Below are 15743 nucleotides of genomic sequence, written 5' to 3'. Positions count from 1 at the left end.
CCCCTTCGGGCAACAAAAATTACTGCATGACCACAGGAAGGGGGACCGAAGCCTGAGCCTGCCAGAGCCCTGCCGCCCCAGGTGGGGGAGACGGGACAAAGCCAAACCCAAGCCCCGCTGCCCTTGGTGGAGGCACCAAAGTTGAAGCCCAAGGGCTTCAGCCCCAAAGTGGGGGGGTCCTGGAATTGGAGCCCCGCTGCTCAGGGCTGAAGCCCTTGGGCTTTGGCCCCAGGTGGTGGGGTTCGGGCTTAGACCTGGCAAGTCTAACGCCAGCCCTGGTGACCTCATTAAAATGGGGTTGTAACCCACTTTGGGACCCCGACTCACAGTTTGAGAACCGCTATACTAGACTGTTACAGACATGCCCCCCCCCTCCTTTTAATGTGGTTTTTAAAGTTACAACAACATAGCAAGTACAACAGCTACTCATGCCACTAAGACATCGACCCATTTACTTAAGGGCATGAAAAAGTTCCCCCTCTGAGACATGATACTGTACATCATGTGACAGCCACTTAAAAACCTGAGCCAAGCTCAACGGTGTGGGAGCAGTCGGTTAGCCTGCAAATACTGACCACAGACAGACTTTAACGCAGCTGCTCTCCCATTCCACAGGGCGCTCTGCAGAAACACAGCCGACCAGCACCAACACCCAATCTCCACGACACCCCGGCTTTTTGTCCCTGGACGCAGCCTCCGGAGCTGAGCTAACTCCGGGCTACACACATTGCGCTGCTCTCCAGTCGCCCGGGCCGCCGCTAGTCCATGCGCCAAAAAAGGGGGGAAACTCACTTTTCCGTTTGGTTTACACAACAGAATGCAACAGCCCGGAGTCGCCTGGGTGCCGGGGCTCCCCAGCGCAGCGTAACTCTGCTCAGGACCCCGCGGCCGTCTCTGCCCCGCAGAAAGGGGGGTTACCTGCAGTGTCCCAGATGGAGATGTTGTAGGGCCCCCACTGTTTGAGGTAGAAGGCGCCCCCGACCGTGCTGATCGTGTCCTGGAAGCGCCTCTCCGTGTAGCGGTGCAGCAGGGAGGTCTTGCCCACGTTCATGTCCCCCAGCAGCACCACCTTCCCGTCGGGCTTCATCCTGCGGGGAGCCTGCGCCGCGCACTGCCCGGAGCTCAGCAGCCTCGGCTCTGCGCCCACATCCCGGGCCGCCCCTTCCCCCGCTCCGAGCTACTGCGGGCAGCTGGGCGCCTGGCTTGTCTCTGCCTGGCCGAGCGGAGCCGCGAGCGAGGGGGCGGGCTCGCCCCGCCCGGGCAGCTGAAAGTTGAGCGGCTCCTGCCCCCGACAGGCTCCGGGCAGGACGGAAGAGGAAGCCTGGAGGAGCCAGAGCCGGAGCCAGGATCCAGCCTAGCCGGCCACGTGGGGCTTCCAGCAGCCCAGACTCAGCTCCTCCTCCAGTTCTGCTGCCGCCGCGGCCCCTCGGCTACCCCGCCACGGTGGCTGCAGTAGGAGCCTCTGACGCTGAAACCAAGCAGGGAGCAATACCCAGCGGCAATACGTGGAGTCTAGTTCAGATTCCAGCCCCCCTCTCTTCCCATCTAGGTAGAGCTCTGTATTTCGCTCGTCACTATGTCTTGGGATGTTCACCCTAGAAAAGACCCATGAAGAAGTTGACAATTCTGTGCTCAGGCCAGAGTTTGGATGATGGGCAGTAAACAAGGCCACACGTTGAATAATGAGCATAAAAAGAAATATCGATTAGCTACTTAGTAAGCACCACTGGCTGTCTTGTGTGCTGAGCTGAGGCAGGCGTAGAAAAAATAATATGGGGGTATTTAATTAAATAAGATCTGTCCCTCAGGTTTTCAGAGGCTTTACACACATTAAGTCATTAAATAATAAAGGATAAAATTAGAAAATGGGAGGGGAGGTAACCTACTTCAGAGCTTTTCTTGTGCTCATACAACTGAGGAACTTTTTCCTTTCATTCACGCTCTGAATTCAAAGGCCACCAGACTCCAGCTAGTAGGGTGACCAGACAGCAAGTATGAAAAATCGGGACAGAGTATGGGAGGTAATAGGCACCTATATAAGAAACATCCCCAAATATCGGGACTGTCCCTGTAAAATCAGGACATCTGGTCACCCTACCAGCTAGCAAAGTGGAAATCTGGCTAACCCTATCCAAATTCCTTCTCCTTTTGTTCCTCTACAGTGTGGAAACTAAAGACAAGAGAGTTAGCTTGAATTAGGAATTTCCAGGAGGAGTTGTGGGTATCAGTTTAAGAGGCAGCTTCCACCTTATTTAAGGGATAGATTTTTGTATTACTCTTAGGTGGGCCTCCAAGTAGCAAATTTTAAATTTTCAGAGCCATGTAGCCAGATCTCAGCTGGTGTAAATTGGCTTAGCACCATTTAAATTAGTTTCAGAGTAGCAGCCATGTTAGTCTGTATCCGCAAAAAAAAAGAACAGGAGTACTTGTGGCACCTTAGAGACTAACAAATTTATTAGAGCATAAGCTTTTGTGCATCCGAAGAAGTGGCCTGTAGTCCACGAAAGCTTATGCTCTAATAAATTTGTTAGTCTCTAAGGTGCCACAAGTACTCCTGTTCTTCTTTTTATTTAAATTAGTGGAGTTACGTTACACTAATTTACCCAAGGCTCTGGCTCATCATCTTTGATGATCTCTCTTGCAGGCCTGGGGTTAAGCTATTTCAAAAGCACATTTCAAAAGATCATAAATATTTTCTTGAATCTTAGGGTGTTTGGTTTTTTTAAAATCGGGGGGAAGCAACAATATTTTTAAAGGTAACTTGCTAGTTGCTAATTTCTTTCTCTCCCTAACATAAGTGAAAACAGCAACCTCTTTAATAGCAAGGGATCCCACGTACACGGTCACATGTTTCTTGTTGAAATTGCTAGCATTCTTCTAGCTAGAAGATTAGATTTCACATTTACAGAAAGTTTTGACTTTTCACTTACCTTTCCTATTAAAAAGGAAATAGTTCTGTAGCTGATTGTTGTTTTTTTAATCACTACCAAGGAACTTTGCTTATGCTGCCCCCAGACTCTTAGTCTTGCAATCCCCCCCGCCCCGAGATACATTAGCTACATCCCTAATACTGAAGATCTGAAAACATTTGTCCCTCAGACATATCAATTCCTAAGGTGGGCTAAAGAACTTTAAAAACTTATTCAGGAGGTCCTTAATGTGGAATGTGACTCAAGGCTGTGTGTGAAATATGCAATGGATTTTTGTTTTCATTTTGATTATTATGAAGCTGGGGTTTGCTATGAAGAAAATAACCTTCCCGCCTGGTTCCCATTTCCTGCCCAGATTCTGTCAGCTCCAGTCTTTGGAAAGGGTAATTCACTGAATCAAAGTGCTTTTTCCAAGCAGCATAATGTGGTTGCTTTTTGTCTGTTAGCCCTAAGGTGAAAGTGTGGGAAGAATGGAATCAGAGATTTTTTTTTTAATCAACCTACAAGGAAAGTATGCAAGGCAGCATGCTATTAATGTTGTATTAGTGATGGATTAACAGGAATCTGCCAGCTAGTCAGAATACACAATGGCAAACTAATGAGTTGTTTGGAAGCTATCCTTTGTACTTTTTATATCTGAAATAATGAAATAAGCAAGGATTCAGGCTGAGACAGGAACTTTAATACTTCGTTAGGATTCTATGGCTTCATTCTGCATTCTTTCAGAAAGACATAGGGTCTGTCTGCACAAGGAAATGACCCACAGCTGCCTGGTTGTCAGCAGTATGATCCCCTCTGAACATGGTTCAGCTGCTAGTGTGGACATGACAAAACTATTTCCAGTGTTAATACACAGAAACACCAGTCAGAACTGGTGGAACAGGGTCTCAATTGCGCTTTCCATAATAGTGCTTAGAACGGTTTTGTCCCATCTCCACTAGCAGTTGAACCATTTTCAACAACTCTGGAGTTGCACACTGATTTACACAGCTGAGGCCCTGCAATTCTCATGTTGCTTGCAGGAGGACTGAACTGTTTGTGGCAGGGCTTCAGAGCTGTGCTCTTGTTCTGCTCCAGCTCCAGGCAAAAACTTGCAGCTCCACTGCTCTGAAGCTGCTCCTCGGGACCGCGCTTCAGCTCCGGGCTCTGCTCAAAAGCCCTGGTTTGTGGGTCTTGTGACTTCTGGAAAATGCATTTGGATATAGAGCACCTTCCTCCCAAACTTGCCCAAATATAAGGGGACTGTTGGCCCTTACTTTGTGGAGTTTTTTGGTTGGCCATTTCCCAGTATCAAAAGAAAGGGGAAGGACTGATGAGAAATCAGGACCCTGAGATTGACAGTCCCCAGGAGCAATGGGGAGAGGCCAAAGCTCCAGGTCAGCCTGATTGATAGGGCAGGCAGCAGGGTGGATATGATTTAAATCATGATTTAAATCACTAAGTCAGTAAGACTCGATTTAATCATGGATTTCTACATAAAAGTGTATTCTTGTTGGTTGTTATAACCTTAATACATATTCTTCACAACTCAGAGATAGATGTAGGTTTCATTTTTAGAAGGTACACACTATACATTTTTAAAGTGATTTATTTTGAAAACTTTTCAGATTAGTTTTACAGCTATATCACAAAATGAATGATTGTTTGGTTATTTCATTTACCAAAGGTAATTGAAGCAGATATTTATGAAGTCATTGGGAGGTGAACTATCTCCAATTCAACAGCTTAATCATTAATATTTGGAGGATTTTCTTGCCATGCTGTATTAGGAGGAGAACATCACCAGACAGACATTTAAATTGTTTTATTTAACAAAACCAAAAACGTTATGTATTCTGGATTTTTTTCTTCAACAGCAAACATATAATATTTTAACAAAACAAGTGTATGAATTTTTGAATTTAGCTAAACATTAAAGTTTTTAAAATCAGGTTTGTTTTTGTTAACTAAAATAGTTAAATGAAACTAACTCAGTTGTCTTAACCTTCATTTTCCTGTTTGCTCATAATCTGGAAAAGAAAAACAAGCTTTCCTGATTTTTCAGGTCTCAAATATTTTCTCAATTTGGAATGAAAATGAAAGGAAGAAAATATTCCTTCTACACCGGCAGAAGAAGCTACTGCTGTTAAAATTGAGATAATCACTTCATAGAATCATAGAATATTAGGGTTTGAAGAGACTTCAGGACGTCATCTAGTCCAATCCCCTGCTCAAAGCAGGACCAACACCAACTAAATCATCCCAGCCAGGGCTTTGTCAAGCTGGGCCTTAAAAACCTCTAAGGATGGAGATTCCACCACCTCCCTAGGTAACCCATTCCAGTACTTCACCACCCTCCTAGTGAAATAGTGTTTCCTAATATCCAACCTAGACCTCCCTCACTGCAATTTGAGACCATTGCTCCTTGTTCTGTCATCTGCCACCACTGAGAACAGCCTAGCTCCATCCTCTTTGGAACCCCCCTTCAGGTAGTTGAAGGCTGCTATCAAATCTCCCCTCACTCTTCTGCAGACCAAATAACCCCAATTCCCTCAGCCTCTCCTCATAAGTCATGTGCCCCAGCCCCCTAATCATTTTGGTTGTCCTCCGCTGGACTCTCTTCAATTTGTCCACATCCTTTCTGTAGTGGGGGGCCCAAAACTGGACGCAGTACTCCAGATGTGGCCTCACCAGTGCCGAATAGAGAGGAATAATCACTTCCCTCGATCTACTGGCAATGCTCCTACTAATGCAGCCCAATATGCCGTTAGCCTTCTTGGCAACAAGGGCACATCGTTGACTCATATTCAGCTTCTTGTCCACTGTAATCCCCAGGTCCTTTTCTGCAGAACTGCTGCTTAGCCAATCGGTCCCCAGCCTGTAGCGGTGCATGGGATTCTTCCTTCCTAAATGCAGGACTCTACACTTGTCCTTGTTGAACCTCATCAGATTTCTTTTGGCCTAATCCCCCAATTTGTGTAGGTCACTCTGGACCCTATCCCTACCCTCCAGCATATCTACCTCTCCCCCCAGCTTAATGTCATCTGCGAACTTGCTGAGAGTGCAATTCATCCCATCATCCAGATCATTAATAAAGATGTTGAACAAAACCGGCCCCAGGACCGAACCCAGGGGCACTCTGCTTGATTACTGGTTGCCAACTAGACATAGAGCCATTGATCTCTACCCATTGAGCCCAACAATCTAGCCAGCTTTCTATCCACCTTATAGTCCAACAGTCTATCCACCTTATAGTCTATCCTAACAGTCCACCTAGCATATATTGTCCAACAGTTTATCCACCTTACAGTCAAGTCTCTGAATCCAAGTGCTTAAGTGACTTTCACCAGTTCACTAGTGTAACTTTCTTTAAAACATCATCAGCAAACATATATTTCTTGAATGGTTCTTATTCCCAAACTGGGTCTCTTTTACAACCTGCTGCCATTATAGGTTTTCCCTTCTAGTGAGAATGGTATGGTAGATCTCAAATCGATGAAGGCTACACTCAGAAAGACCTCAATATTTCTGGAATATGCTGCTCAAACAGTTTTGCTTTTGTTTCTACTGCCTGTCCCTCTCTTCTCACATTTATCTCCAGACTTCTTATTGTCCAGATCTATTCTGCCCCCAACAATCTTCTGTTCATTGAACTTTTTGAAACTTTGCACTTTTAGAGAGAGGTAAGAGATTGACTCTTTGTATACAAATTTGCAGAGGGACAACAGGGTTGAGGTCTGTTATTTCTCACCTCTATATATTATTTATTTATTTAAAAACATTTTTGCTGTTAACAAGCATGTTATCCCTGGAGACACAAATCCACAGATTGAGAACTGCATCTTCTAGACTGAACACGGAGTCCCATTGGGTAGGTAGCCCCTGAGCTAGGGACATCGAGGGGACCCCCAGGCAGCAAGCCCAGGTCAGGGAGATGCCACCAGCCAAGAGGCCTTGCAGGCCAGACTTGGAGAGGGATCGTAACCCCAGCCGATAGGGGTGGGGGGGGCTGACACCGGAAGAAGTATCCTGCTCCCTGGAGCCTGAGGGCATGTGGCCACTGCCAGAGCAAGTGTCTGACCCGCTGCATCCCTGGAGCACAGCCAGGGCCTGGGCTTGAGACCAAGGATGTGTGAGGAAAAGACTGAACTTCCCTTATATTCCAGAGATGGCGATTTATGGTTCACCCATGTCCACAGAGCGGGGTTATTTGTTTTCCTTTAACCTTTCCCATTTTTCCTTATTTTTTTTAATTAGTTGCTGTTTAATAAATCGTATTTGCTTTGAACTATATGCAACAATCAGTGGGTCAGGGAAGCACCCAGAGCAGAGAGAGTACCCCTGTCCTAAGTGACCACAACAAAATTGGGGGTCAAATCCCCAGGAATCTTGGGCCCAGCCTTTTGGGTATTACAAGGACTCTGCCACACAGGAGAGTGGAAGGGGAGATCAGGCAGGCTTCTGGGTAAAGGAAGCGGGAATGAGGACTCAGATCCTTTCCTTAGCCAACTCTACCGGGTTAGTGCATAATCCAGGAAAGTTCCCCACGATAGTTCCCCATCATAGAATATCAGGGTTGGAAGGGACCTCAGGAGGTCATCTAGTCCAACCCCCTGCTCAAAGTAGGACCAACCCCAACTAAATCATCCCAGCCAGGGCTTTGTCAAGCCTGACCTTAAAAACCTCTAAGGAAGGAGATTCCACACCTCCCTAGGTAACCCATTCCAGTGCTTCACCTCCCTCCTAGTGAAAAAGTTTTTCCTAATATCCAACCTAAACCTCCCCAACTGCAACTTGAGACCATTGCTCCTTGTTCTGTCAAGGAACAAGGATCATTCCCCTGGTTACACAAAGCTCATTACTAGAGCTCCGTGTCTGTCACAGAGGTCGCGGAAAGTCACGGAATCCGTGACTTTCCGCGACCTCCGTGACTTCTGCAGGGGCCAGTGTGGCTGACCCCAGGGCCGCCCAACTAGCTGACTTCGGGGCCAGCTGCTCAGGTGGCCCCCGGGACAGCCACACCAACCGCTGCTCCAGCAGCCCCTGGCAGCAGTCCCGGGACAGTCAGAGCAGCCACAGTCCACAGCCCCCAGGCCAGCAGTGGCCTTGGGGCAGCCAGGTGGCCGGCCGGAGCACCCGTGGTCTGCAGCTCCAGGCAGAGGACCCCACCCAGCTGACTGGAGCAGCCGTGGTCCACGGCCCCAGGCAACGGTCCCCTCCCAGCTGGCCGGCCAGAGCAGGCGCAGCCCCAGACAGCTGTCCCTGGCGAGTTGGAACAGCTGCAGTCCATAGCCCCAGGCCGTGGTCCCCGGCCAGCCAGCCAGAGTGCCACGGTCCACGCCAGTGGCCGGCCGGCCGGAGCAATCATGGGCCACGGCCGCCGGCAGCTGGTTCTGCTGGCCCCAGAACCCCCCTCCCCCAGCAGTGGCCCCCCAGTGTCTCCCCCCAGCACCCCACCCCCAAGATTTAATCATAGGCATTTTTAGTATAAATCATGGACAGGTAACGGTTTATTGCCTGTGACCTGTCCATGACTTTTACTAAAAATACCCTTGACTAAATTGTAGCCTTATTCATTGCTGTCTATGGACAGTAGAACCTTTAATTTGTCTTAGGAGGTCTGTGAAATCTTCATGTCCACCCTAGTATGTAAGTCAGCATTCCTGTGTTACATATTGGGAAACTGAGGTGCAGAGTAGGGAAATGACTTAGCCCAAAGTCACACAGTGAGTCATTGGTACAGCCAGGGGTAAGTGGAACCCAAGAGTACTGTATTGCTATTATTTTGTATCCTTTCACTCTTTCATTCTTCTCTCACACTTGCTTTCTTTGCTGTGTCTTAATCTCTTTTGCTTCCTTTCTTTCTCTGTCATCCCCTTATTCCCCAATTTTTCTCTCTTCAGATCACTGAGGTCTGCATGGATCGATGCTTGTTAACCTGTACAGTAACTCTCACACTTTTTCAGATTTCTTCCTTCCGTCTCCTTTTTTTTGCTAAATAATGACAAATCATTTTGGACCACATTGTAATTGTACCTGTTCCCCTTTAAAATATACCACCCACTGTTAGTTTCATACATACTGAGTGAGTCCTCTTTGTGTTGACTTTATTCAAACCACAGTATACAATATACAGTTGTATATCATTGAAGTGACAGGCTATTTGCAGACAGGTAAGGAAACAAAGGTGCCTTCCCCAAGGATCCTGACTCTGAGATCTTGAATCTGTAAAGGGGTCCTATTCACTTACTGCCTGTATAATGAAAAGTACTGAAAAGTAAGAGTCATGAGTCCCAACTAACTGATGTCTCTGCTGTTAAATCATGGCTGCTAAGTGGAGTGAAACCAATGTGTTTTGGGGGTTTTTGTGAGAATATTTTTTGCAGATTAGTGAGATTCTGCTGCACATGGAGATCTTTTTACCTACTGCTGAAATGCAGATGCCTCTGGGGTAGGATAGTGCAGCTGTTTAACACAGACTTTTTACAATGCTGCTCAGAAGTTAGAGCAGAAAGTGGTTGGAATACCATAGCCATTTGAAACCGCAATGGGGATTTTATGTTTTGTGTTAACAAACAAAGTAAAATATAATAGGAGATATCACTATGATACTATGCCTTTGATATCCATGTTGGGTGGAGAGATCACATGCAGCCAAGTAGTTAAATGCTGTATCTGCAACAAGCTTCTGTGGTTGTGCGAAACTGATACCTGTATCTCAGCGCTTCTGACCATGTATTTCAACCTGACACAGCAATTCAGGCAGATCAGGGAGAAGTGACATCAACAAATTTTTAGTGACAGTGAATAGTCCCCATTACTCAGCTCTTTAGATGTTTCTCACGCATCATGCCAACCACAGCCTTGGCACTATGAAATTAGATTGTAGGTCCCTCTAATCCAATATCCAGTTCAGCTGGAGCTTGATACTAGTACTACAGGCTGATTCAGGCAGTATAAATTACTTTATACCCTCCATCCCCTAGTGTCATTTAAAAGCATTCTCACTCCTCTGTGATCATCAACCATTAACTATGGAGTAGGTTTGGGAAGGGATGGCTGGCTATATATGAGGATGGTTGTGAGGTCACACAACAGTGGAGGTAAGTGGTAACCATGGGGAAAAGGAAGTCCCCCACAAAAACAGTAATGTGTGGTAGCATTGCTCAGGTAAACAAAAGACTTGATCCTGTGAAGTGTTAAGTACCTTCAGTTCCTGTTGACTTCAGGAAATCAGGTTCATCATGCACAGGACAGTGTGTTTGCCCTTCTCTTCTCTATGCCCAGCACCTCAGGATGCTGTGTAACAAAATAAGGACCATTCAAATAATTACAGAGCTCATCTGAAAAAACTCTGGAAGACAAAAAGAGCCTGTAAATTGCTATCGGATGTAGAAACCCAAGGAACTAAGCTGTTGTAATACAGAGTTTCCCAAGGTCATGAGTGACCTGTATCTGGGGAGAGGAGTTACACAGTAGTGATCAGGGCCCAAGAAATGTCAGATATGAGTTGGTTTACAAGGAGAGTGTATCTTGGCTTCTTTACCATAAGGATAATCAGTGCATATGATCTATGCACACATTGGATTGCTTTTTTAGGGTTTTGCTCAGTCCCATCAATATGGCCTTTGCACACACTACTTTATTGATGTACGATTGCACATGATTTAGTTGGGGATTGGTCCTGCTTTGAGCAGGGGGTTGGACTAGATGACCTCCTGAGGTCCCTTCCAATCCTGATATTCTATGATTCTATGATAAGCATTGTACTGCCAGTGTGGATCTTACATTTATGTAGAGCACCTTTCATCTGCCATGTGGCCAACCCAAAGTGCTCAAAAATCATAAGATTAGCTTAAAAATCATGATTTTTAAAATAATAAATATTAGGTTCTTTATATGTGCCTTCTGGTTTCAAAATCTGAATCTTTAGGGTATACTTCTGCACCTCTATTACATTTTCAAACTTTTTTTCACTACCACGAAGGATACAAGTTTACTTTTTTTCTTTTTAATGAAAGTTGAGACTCTCACAAAATCACTTGACTCCAGGAGCTGGGGCTTTAAGAAAAACAACAAATATTGTGAGAATTGGCAACCTTGCAACCGGAGGGCTCCCAAAGCACTTCAGAATTTCACTGTTGAATCTTTAACATGTAAACCCCTTCACCAGTTCATTTCCAAACAAGTCTCCGCAAATGTCCTGTCTCTCTTTGCATAGCAATTGACTTTTTGGTCAAAGGTGGAGACTGTAGCCTATAAAGATGATGTTTGCTTATGTTATTTAGAAATGTGTTGTAATGTAAGTAGGCCCAAAAATCTAATTCCTAAAAATAGGCTTGACAATAGTCAAATGAGGCCTGGTAAAGTGAGACAGCTCAGAGGCAAGTTAGAGAGATAAGTGAGGACATAAATCCCAGGTCATATTGTAAACCTGTTTTGGTCCTAACTGTTTTTTACAATTGTTTTAGATATGTTGTTAATGTTTAGGAAAATGTGGTCTGTATTGATAGTTTTTGGCATGATATTTCTGCAGATGTTAATTAAGATGTTTAATCTTAAACAGCCAGTGAAAAAGTAGAAAATATTTAATTATGGTAAAAAAGTGGATTTATTGTTAATTAAGGAGTGTTATTATAAGAGATTATAAAAAGAGTAGCATGCTAATTTTAGATTAGACACGCCCGTCCACCATCAAGGAAACATTAGAGAAAGGGTTATACCCTCTCTGTTCATTTAGGGACTGATCATCCCTACAAATATCATTTCATCTTAGAATGTGAGTATCAGTACAGTGTGTGATTCTATTGTAATGCCTGATGGCTTAACTAACTATTTTATATTAAATTAAAAAAAATTTTTTATCAGTGTGCCATTCATAGAGGCCAATGGAAAGACACCCATGAATCCAATGGGTGTTGGATCAGGCCCTAAAAACAACAAGGGAGTGATGTCATAAATGGGCTGCTGTCTCAACTCTCTCCCCACAACATACCTGCCCATAGTGTACAAATTGCTCTACTTTTCCTGTTTTATTAAAGTTCTCAGTACTGCCAGCCCCAAGCATTTAAAAATCATGTCAGGCCCCCCAAATCACATGACTGGCTGGAAAAAAATCATAGATTTTATTTAATAAATGTAAAAAGAAGAACAGGAGTACTTGTGGCACCTTAGAGACTAACAAATTTGTTAGTCTCTAAGGTGCCACAAGTACTCCTGTTCTTCTTTTTGCGGATACAGACTAACACGGCTGCTACTCTGAAACCTTTAATAAATGTGGAGTTCTTTTTATTGACTTTTGATTCCTGAACCTTTTGGGTATACTCGCTTCACATTTTCACAACTAAGAGGACTAAAAACTTACATTTTTAAGTGAAAGCTGAAATTGTCAGGCATTCTCTTGATTTCAGGAGCTGGGACTATAAGAAATTCAGAGATGTGATCAAATCACAAGAGTTGGTAACACTAGTTCTTATGCTGCATCCATCATTGTGGTATATGAGCGAGTCAGCTCTTTGCTACCCTTTCTAGGCTGATTGCTGTAATTACTACCAAAAAAAGATGTTAAAAGAAAGTATTTAGGCTGCAAAAATGAACCACAGTAGAACAGCTGCATAGAATTAATGGAGCTCTGGGGGTATGGAGCAGTCTACTGACATCAAAGAAATTGCTGGATCAGTGCCTTAATCACTAAAGTAAGCAGATATGACTCAATACACAGAGTAGCAGTTCTGTTAAGTAAGTAGGCAGTGCTGTTGTAAGCCATATGGGTCCCAGGATATTAGAGAGACAAGGTGGGTGGAGTGACCTGAAGAAGAGCTCTATGTAAGCTCAAAATCTTGTCTCTCTCACCAACAGAAGTTGGTCCAATAAAAGATATTGCCTCCCCCACCTTGTCTCTCTAAGGCTATGTCTACACTGCACACCTTACAGTGGCACAGCTGTGCTGCTACAGCCGCATATGCCACTGTAAGGTACGCTGCGTAGCGGCTCTTGGTCGGCCGGAGAAAGCTCTCCTGCTGACACAATAAAACCACCCCCAATGAGAGCGTCTCCCACTGACAAAGTGCTGTCCGCACCGGTGCTTTTCATTGGTAAAACTTTTGTCGGTCGGGATTTTTTTCCCACACCCCTGACTGACAAAAGTTTTATTAACAAAAGTGCAGTGCAAACATAGCCTCAGTAAGGAACTGTGAGCTTTACAGAGACACTCCCCGACCCGCAACTGCAATCACATTTTAGGAGACTGACAAACAACAAAAACAAAGAAATTCATTAGGGCTCTTGCTTCCTCTTTATCTCATCTAGTTTTCATGATATTGAAAGGAATGTCAGATGACTCTGTGTTTGTTAGGTACAATGGGATATGTTAAGGTCCACACAGCTGCCTCCCTTGTGAATTTTCCAGCTTCCATTGGTGTTAAAGATTAAACAATATTTTTGTATGGATGTTCACTGAAGTTCATTGGGTTCTGTGTGGATACAGCAGCCTGCACAGAAGTTGCAGGATTGGCGCCTACACTGCGTTTTATTATTTTTTTACTGCTGTTGGCACTGCAGGACATATTTAATGATATGAGAGTGAGCTAGAGTCTGACCTGGCTCACACATCATCAGGAGAATGGTTAACTAGCATCCTAATCCTGCAACTGGGGCCATTGTCAGCAAATCTTTGCTCCCATGCGAAGTCCCACGAGCTCTAGTTGCATACAGGAGTTCAACCACGTGAATCTGATTGCAGGTTTGGGGCTTAAGTTCTGATGGCAGAAGCTTCATTGCTGATGCATGAGCCAGAAAGAATACAGCTTGACTTTTAAATCCCAGGTTGAGTTTGCAGCACTGACAGTTAGACAAACCATCATTTTATTTGTAAATTCACTCTGTAAATCATTAAGAGAAAACAGACCTGGAAATCTAAGATGCCATGTTTACAGAGTCATTTTTCAGAGTAGAACTGCACTTTCAAGTAGCCCTGCCCCCCTCCTGAAGTCATTCCTGTCGAAACCTTGAGGAACTTTTTTTTCCTTTTTTCCAACTTTAAACCTTGCATCAAGGCTCTGGAGCTGCAGCCATCATCCTTCCAGGTGAGGAATTTCCTGTGGAGCCAAGCTTCTCAATATTGTTCCTTATCAACCAGAAAGGTCTCTGCTGAATCACACAGGTTAGCCCTGGGCTAGGAGTAAGAGCTGAAGTCCAGACAGGAATCAAATTGTGGTCTGCAAGTAGCAGTATGCCTAGACTGGCCATGTTTCAGGTGTTTTTTGCAGGGAGGGAAAATCCACTCATATCCCCATTAATTTCTCCTTCATTCCCTCCAACAAGCGTTGTCCACGTCTGCAATATGCCAAGCCAGCAGCTGTGTGCCCTCGGCGTTTCAGAACCCTGTAAATGTCAATGATAATTTCCATTTTCAAATAAAAGAAACTTCAGTCCCTTTTCAATTCAAAGATAACTTTAGAACCTTCAAAATGTAAACTGACCACAGTGGCTTACAGTTTATCACAATGCCTTTTTCCTGAAAAATCCAGGGCTATGAATGAGTCTGCCTTTGGACTGTGTCTGCACCAGACAGTGGTGGTCCCTAAACAAGGTGCAGAATTTAATTGTCAAGGTAGAATTGAGTTATTGGAGTGAACAAGAGGTAGTGGTGGTGGCGTAATGATGTGTGAGAGGGGGCATAACTAATTTATTGATGAGGGTGAATGATTTAGTGGGGGATTGCAATTGTGCAAACATCAATGAAATAGGCTTGGCTTTTGGGAAGAGGTAGCGGAACTGGTACTTTTGACTTAAACTAGTAGGCCTAGTCCTCAGATGAGAAAATATGGTGGAAATTTTTCATGCCTTATTCTAGATTTATCTTCAAAGCAGATACAATGATCCTGTGACTTTAGTATGTTACAGTGGTTTTAGTTCTGCCATACACAAATCTTTATTTTCCCTGAAATGTGGAAGAGAAATTCCTAGTTACTGTCCATATTATATACAGAGTTCTGGAAGATGACAGGGAAGAGAAGGAGTATTTCAGATTTTGAACAACGACTAATCAGTACCACTTTGGCCTGGTCCCCACTAAGTCCCCACTTCGGACTAAGGTACGCAAATTCAGCTATGTTAATAACGTAGCTGAATTCGAAGTACCTTAGTCCGAACTTACCGCGGTCCAGACGCGGCAGGAAGGCTCCCCCGTCGATGCCGCGTACTCCTCTCGGCGAGCTGGAGTACCGGCGCCGACTGCGAGCACTTCCGGGATCGATCCGGGATCGATTTATCGCGTCTTAACCAGACGCGATAAATCGATCCCAGAACATCGATTGCCTGCTGCCGGACCCTCTGGTAAGTGAAGACAAGGCCAATTGCCGAAAGAATTTACTAGACAGGCAGCAAAAAACTGTACATACATACACATTAAAAAAACCTGCTAAAAAAACTAAGGTTTATTATACTAATTCCAAGCATAATGTAAGACTAACATCGTTGCATCTGACCTGTTGTGATACTGTGATATATGCAAAGTGTTCTACATGATGATGTTACATTCAGAATTTCCTGTTTTTCTGAGTCTTCCAAATTGCAGCACATTAAACAAAAATGTTCCCACGAACGTATTTCTCTTTCTTCCTTTAGAGCAGGGCCGCCCCGGGAGGGGGGGCAAGTGGGGCAATTTGCCCCAGGCCCTGGACCCCACAGTGGCCCCCACAAGAATATAGTATTCTATGGTATTGCAACTTTTTTTTACAGAAGGGGCCCCCCAAAATTGCTTTGTCCCAGGCTCCCTGAATCCTCTGGGCAGCCCTGCTTTAGAGTGCATTTTCAGTTTGAGGATGTAGAAAT

The 15743-nt window shown here is 44.7% G+C and overlaps 1 protein-coding gene across 1 annotated transcript in view; it reads right to left on the bottom strand.

The window, feature by feature from the left end:
• The window catches only part of RAB20 (RAB20, member RAS oncogene family), a 43623-nt gene extending 42333 nt beyond the window's left edge, over positions 1–1290 (bottom strand). Inside the window, exon 1 of the mRNA XM_005302985.5 lies at positions 919–1290. Coding sequence (XP_005303042.1) covers positions 919–1087 — 169 coding nt within the window. The 5' untranslated portion in view covers positions 1088–1290. The remainder of the gene's footprint in view (positions 1–918) is intronic.
• Positions 1291–15743: the final 14453 nt, after the last annotated feature.

Source organism: Chrysemys picta, chromosome 1 (genome assembly GCF_011386835.1).
Source record: "Chrysemys picta bellii isolate R12L10 chromosome 1, ASM1138683v2, whole genome shotgun sequence".
Lineage (NCBI taxonomy): Eukaryota > Metazoa > Chordata > Testudines > Emydidae > Chrysemys > Chrysemys picta.
The sequence above is the reverse complement of the archived record's forward strand: the minus strand, read 5'-3'. Positions and strand labels throughout refer to the sequence as shown.